General features: G+C 34.1%; 1 protein-coding gene across 1 annotated transcript; it reads left to right on the plus strand.

Annotated features, from left to right (window-relative positions):
• Positions 1–3,828: 3,828 nt before the first annotated feature.
• Positions 3,829–5,091, plus strand: LOC119643563 (protein CLP1 homolog). The gene has a single exon (XM_038042951.1). The coding sequence runs from the start codon at positions 3,829–3,831 to the stop codon at positions 5,089–5,091; it is 1,263 nt and encodes a 420-aa protein (XP_037898879.1).
• The last annotated feature ends 1,801 nt before the right edge of the window (positions 5,092–6,892 follow it).

The following is a 6,892-nucleotide window of genomic DNA, read 5'->3' on the forward strand; positions in this document are numbered from 1 at the left end:
TCTACAATGTCCTATTGAAAAACCAATTGCAATTTTCAAAATTTCTGCTCAAATGTGCCTAAGTAGCAGTATCTCGACATTCTAAATTGGTATGGAAACTTTGGGCCGGCTGGGACAATTTTTGAAACCCCTCTCATATAACAATAACGGAAGTTCATACGACAAAAAAGGTCTAATTTTCAATGCTTCAAAAAACGCTAAGTGAAGAAAATTGACCCAATAAACTCTACAAAATTTGAACCATCTACGCCTGTTTTGTATACTGCCCTACATGAGTAGGGCATAAAGTAGTACTACATTAGGTTTCGTTTTGGGCCCGTTTCCCCATAAATACGCACATGAAAAATATGCCTTTATGTAGAAACAAGATATAATTTTTGGATTCTATAATAAAAATAAGAATTGTGTTAGACAATGTGGTGTAGGGTATTTAACTACAACCCAACTATAATATTCTTACTTGCTTTTTTTTTAGCTTTAAATATGAGAATGTGAGATGTCTACAGCAAAAAAAACACGGATCATTCTCTGCAGAGATAAATCTTTCATAGAGTACGAATTGCGTTGGAGTTTGTTGACATTCCTTAGTGGAACAATAGAATTTATTCTCCAAATATCCCTAAGGACCAAACGATCATGTAAGCAAACTAACCAAGGAAAATAAATGTTCGGCCAACAGAAAAGTTAATTAAGCTGGATCTGCTCTGCGTCCTACATGACTTGTGTTACAAGGATATATTAAATTTGTGCGGATTAATACAACACTTAGAAGTGCTTAAGATAAATGCGATTTTTATTATACTTTTATGAAGCTAGTCTGTCTCTCCATCCGTTTATGTTCTTGTTCCATTCAACCGAACCAGTTTTTCGACCCCTGCTCATACAACGCCTTAATTTCAAAAATAGTCCAATAAATATATATGTAGTAGGGTATTGAATAGTTGTTCGTGGCGTACTATAGTATTCTTACTTGTTTTTGATGATTGCGTTTTCAAATCAAGGCTAGGTCATATATTCATAAAAAATTAATGCGCGACCTTAACATGCGACGCAATGTCTGCATTATCCTAAATTATGTTTGGCGGAAATTCTTAGCCAGTTGAAGGTCAAGACTATAAACCCCGGTATAAACCAATCCTTCTTATTCAAATTCATGCTTAAAATTATGATGAAATGCTCAGTCCTATTTATATGCAAAGTTGTCATCTTAGATTTGGGATTCAGCCGCCTAGGTTAAAACTTGTTATAACCGTCGAAAAGACCAGTGATGTATTTTCGGGGAAACAAAACATAATTATGTGGTTAATATCTTAGTCCTTGCAGTGGCTATTTGTGTTGACCAAAAAAATTTCATTGTAATAAGACGGAACAAGAAAAGAAATATTATATTAAATTAAATTCAACAAGTAAGAAGATTATATTCGATCGTGACCGAATATTTTATACCCATCACGGTTATCCCGTGAAAGAAAAACAAACCAAAAAAAACTGATATTCATGCTCTATTATGAGAAGTAGGCGCGGCTGATTGTTCCTATTTTCGAAACAAAAGATTTTTCGTATAGGCGTGTGGGCGTTGCAGGCGGATCTTTGGAAAAGTTTAAATCAATGCCAAATTCTTTTGCAAATTTGTGGGCGATATCCTCATTTTCGCTAACAGGAAAGTGCCTACCAGGTGAAGAGACAAACAGAAGGACATGTTTAAATGCCCAAATTTGAATTGGCCAAGAATTTATATACTTTATGGGGTTCTTGAAGCTTGTTTCTGCGCTTTATAAAGGTATTGAAAGAAAAGAAAACCTTGATACACTACAACATCGCGTAGGTGTGAGAAATTTTTTAATACAGCATCGTCCGTATAGTATAAGTTCACATTTTTTTAAATTTTTGTCTGCTGTAGTTTATGAGTTATGGATAAGGAGAATGTTTGCAACAGACATTACACGGGCTGACAGGCGGACATACCTAAATCGAATATTCATTCTTGACCAGCGTATATAATTAGTGGGGTCTCTCACGCTTACTTCTGGACGTTGCAAACGTTTTGACAAAATGAATATATCCTGCAGCTTTCGGTGATGAGTATAAAAAATTAAATTAAAGTATTTAAAATGACATAATATTTATCTTTTCTTCTTTTGCTTTCAAAACTTGCACTTAAAGGAATTTTTCACTTCATTTCATTTATGTAAGTAAACGTCAACCATATGATTTTCCTTTAGCAACGAAGGAAGCTGTGTTCAAGTGATCTTGTTCATTGCGTTCAGCGTTATTTTTGTAACACAATTAAAAATAATAGAAATGAGAGTGAGCTACAAATTTCTTTCCTTAAAATTCGTTCCAAAAAAGCATTCTTCTTGGGGAATCTAAATAACCTTAAGTTGGCCAACATAAAGAAATGCTGAACTGAACTGTGCGTCTTGCTTACATCACGAATCATTGTAAGGAAAATCTTTCAAATAAAACACTCACTAATGAGCCATTTTGCCCAACTAACCCTGTGTTAAAATTGAAACAAAAGGGAATGAAACATAAAAAGAAACAAATCGATCATTGTTTTAGTACAAATATACAAAGATGAAATTTGAAAGTTCTTGTAGAACAATGAAAGCGCTTGAAGTAAGTTAATGATTTAGTAACAATAATATTAATCTTCTATGTGAAAATAATAAAAATATATCAAACCAAATTTGCGGATATGTTGCACAACTTTAGAAAATTCTGCGAGTTAAAAAAAACTATAAAACTGAGCAAAAAGTTGAGAGTAAAATTTTTATTACTATTTGTGAAACAATGACCCAATGAACTCTACAAAATTTGAACCATCTACGCCTGTTTTTGTGTTACTATTTATGAAACAGACATAGTTCATTTTGGTTTCAAAAATAAAATTACTCTTATCATAAAGTGAAAATTCAGTTCAGTTCATAAGAAATGGGCCGTGGCCGCAGTCCAATGAATGTGTACACAGTCGATAAGCTATTGAGCGATTAAACTCTACCGTACTGAGATTAGAACTCGCGACTACTGCCTTGATGGTCGCAAATCGTATCCACCCATCTACTCATACGTGGCTTCGACTTTTATTTTATAAGCGACACCCAACGCTTTCTTCCACGGGATATACGTAGCTTAGGAAACCGAGCAAAAGCAAGCGTGTGAAAAATACATGTGACATGGTGTCCCATAATTTTAAAAAATCCCGTGAGATAGAAAGAATGAAGAACCGTGCAAAAAAAGTCAGAAAAAAATTTACATTACATATTTATAAAACAAAAACAATTCGAAACAAGCTCGACATTAGTGCACAATGAAAATTCAGTGTATAAAACCAACATATAAAAATTTAAATTAAAACAAGGATTAGAAATCAATTTTGAACCTACTTATCGCTCCTTGATAACAAGCGCGCACATTTATTATTGACTGGACCAAGAATGTTATCATCAGCAAATATGTCAGATCTGTCTAGCACAATTGTCGGGTTTGATTGAAATGAAGACTTCCATTCGTTAGTAATGGAGTAACGCAGTGGTGCATATAATCCGACCCACTTTTGGTCATGGTATTTCGGTCATGGTATATTCGAGAATTCGTGTTATTGCAAAAATTAGCTTTTTTTAATAAAAATTGTTTACCTTTCGTATATAATCAATTACACTAATTCCGGCACTTCAATAAAATCAATTCTCATATGTTCCAATATCGCCGTTCTTATTGTGAAGTTCAGTTTGTTCAATTAATGACCTAATTAACTTTCAATATCATTATTAAACAAATTAGAGACTTCCCCGAACGTACAGTGAAAACGTAAAAAAATATCAGAAAATGAGTGAAGAATTAAAATTATCTGGGAAATATACCTTGGAGGCTGATTCCGAGTTACGTATTCAAAAAAAGGGTGGGACCGTTAAATTGTATGTGACGTTGATATCAGGCTCTGCTGAAATTCTTGGCGCTGAGCTAATAAAGGACAAAAAATACGAATTAATGATAGCTGTTCATAAAACAATTTGCACTTCTTGCGGGTGTGTTTTGCACGTAGAATTTTTAGATGATGAAATCGAAGCTATTTACATATCGAAAGAGTCGACAATGAGTCAATATCGAAATTACCATAAAAACTTGGAAGAAAAGCGAATGGATGCGGAAAAGAAGGACAAACGCGGCCCAATCGCTATGGTGGTCGGAGTTGGAGGTACGGGAAAGACTACATTTTGTCGGATAATTTTAAATCTTGCAGGTCGTTCTGCTAGGACTCCTTTATATGTTAATATTAACGTAGGTAGAGGCGCCATACCAATAGCTGGAGTAATCGGGACAAGTGTTGTTGAACGATTTGGTATAGAAGGAGGTTTTTGGAAAGAAGGTTCTCCAATGTATCATTTCGGCTGCATTACTCCGAAATCTGACTACAATTTATTTAGAACATTAACAAAAAAAGTAGCAAAAACCACTTTGGAATCCATGAACGCAAAGAAGACTGTGAAATATTCTGGTGTCGTTATAAACACTTGTGGTTGGGTAGAAGAAGCCGGTTATAATCATTTGATTGAAATTGCTAAAGTTTTTGGAGTGGATACTATTTTTGTGTCCGATGAGGAGCCTTTATATCAAAAATTACTAAAAGACGTGCCTTCATTTATGAAAGTTGTTCTATTACCGAAAGTGTGGTGTACCTTCCCGGATAATAGGATCGTAGCTAGAAATTGGAAAATAAACAAATATTTTTATGGACCCAACCTATCATTGACCCCTTTTTCCTTTATGATTAAATTCGCTGATTTGAAGCTGTATGGCATTAATTCTTGTAAACCATTGAAAGGAGAAAAAAAGAAGACCAAGAAAAGCAACGAAGTTCAATTGAATGCTATTAACCCAACCCCGGCTCTTATCCATCATGTGCTTAATATAAGTGATGCCGAATCAACAGAAGATGACGTATTAGGAACGCCTTTAGTCGGCATTGTATTCGTTAGTGAGGTGAACATGAAACAGAAGTTTATAAAGGTTATATCGCCAAAGCTTTGCTTCGTACCGAACAAGTTGGTTCTGTATTCTAAAGTAAAAGTTATAAACGATCGTAACTGATTTGATTAAGAGAAAAATTATAGTTCGAAAAATGTCATAAAAGCTTTATACAATAATAAATGCTTTCTTTTCATTATTTAACAAATTCTTTTTTTTTCTTTTTGTTTTTTAATAAAAATAGACACTGATGCAAACATTTTTTTAAGGCATGTAAAAACCAGAGGGGAAATATTTATTTAGCTGGTAAGATTGACCACCCCTTCAATTTTGTTGTTTTTCTATTTTTGTTTCATTCAACCTTTCTTGGACCTGTTAATCTTCAAATTCGATTCATTCAAACGCCTTCGAACTGTTCTGTACAGGTTTTGAATTAGAAAAAACGCAGAATAACCCACACTTGGATTTTGAAAGACTTTCGATACGATATTTCTGTCTTCTTCGTCAAGCAAAATTCATCAAATCTGATGAAGAGCTGAAGTTCTTACGCCAAGTATTGCGTTCAGAGAGTCCATACAAAATTTTTTATAGGAGGGGAATGGAATAAAGGGTTTCAAGTTGTCGATACCAACCGTTTCCTAAAATTCCAAGAAAAACCTTAAAAAAGAGGTTCAAATCTGATTAGACTTGATTTCTGGGAATATAAAATTTCCCTTTGCTTTACTAATGGAAGAACATATGATAAAACTTCTTCCCCTTCTGTGATGCGTGGTACTTGTCTATCGCCTTTTACGAAATTCATGCAATCAGAGGAATATTTAATATGTAAAAATTGCCATAATACTGTAATACCAAATTTATTTTTTTGCTCTTTTTGACAAATGATGACGTACTGTTGAAGCAGCCAACTGTGACCATTAAAAGTGCTAATTCATCTCACTCACCTCTTAGCAGAACTTTCTCTGACCAGTGTAAGCTTTAAAATTTTCACCCTCCCCCGTGTAGCGTATTACGCTAACTCTCTCTCCTTAAAGTGCACATCGTCTAATCTAATTAGAATAAGGCGTTTATGGTTCTCCAATCAATTAAATAGACACCGTTCAAAATATTAAATATTGCAATCGAAAATGAAGAAGTCGCAACGAACAAAAAACCTTAAACATCACAAAAATCCTTACTTACACTTTTGTTAGAAACTATTCATCATCTTTTAATCTTCCTTTTTCCATGTTATAATCGCGCCGCATTAATCTTTTATATTAACTTTTTTTTTTACAACATCTTCAACTTAAAACCTTACCCGCGGCGAAAGTTTGCTTTATCTTAGGACTCCTTGCTTTTTGTTAAACATTTGCGCGGCAAAGAAATATTAAAAAAAAAACATTTCTATTTGATTCTTTTTTTTTCTAATAAAAATAGAAACTGATGCAAACATTTTTTTTGAGGCATGTAAAAACCAGAGGGGAAACATTTATTTAGCTGGTAGCATTGACCCCTCTTCAATTTTGTTGTTATCTTAGGACTCCTTGCCTCTTACTAAATATTTACACGGCAAAGAAGTAATAAAAAAAAAAACTTTCTACTTCATGTTAAAGAAATAAGCTCCCTCTGTTAACGAACAGTATAGTTATACATTTTATGCATAAGAGCATAAGAAAAACAACACAGCTGTTAACTACATATGTAGATAAGAGAAGATTAGAGCGCTTAATATTCAAACAAATATTTCTGTGGTAATGTGAAAGTATTTCGAAGATTTATTCTTGAATGATGTACCCTTTTAATCCACGAGGCAATCCAAGATTTGCGAAAGGACGCGGTGGTGGTGGTGGGAGTGGTCGTGGTTATCGTCCTTACTTCTATTTCAAGCGCAATGGACGTACTATTCCAGGCACTAGTCGCGGTCGCGGTTGGGGTACTACGC

This window comes from Glossina fuscipes, unplaced genomic scaffold (assembly GCF_014805625.2).
Source record: "Glossina fuscipes isolate IAEA_lab_2018 unplaced genomic scaffold, Yale_Gfus_2 61258, whole genome shotgun sequence".
Taxonomy (NCBI): Eukaryota; Metazoa; Arthropoda; class Insecta; order Diptera; family Glossinidae; genus Glossina; species Glossina fuscipes.

Bases quoted from the DNA above. Each gene is read 5' to 3' on its own strand.
- LOC119643563 (XM_038042951.1), top strand. From the start codon at position 3,829: ATGAGTGAAGAATTAAAATTATCTGGGAAATATACCTTGGAGGCTGAT.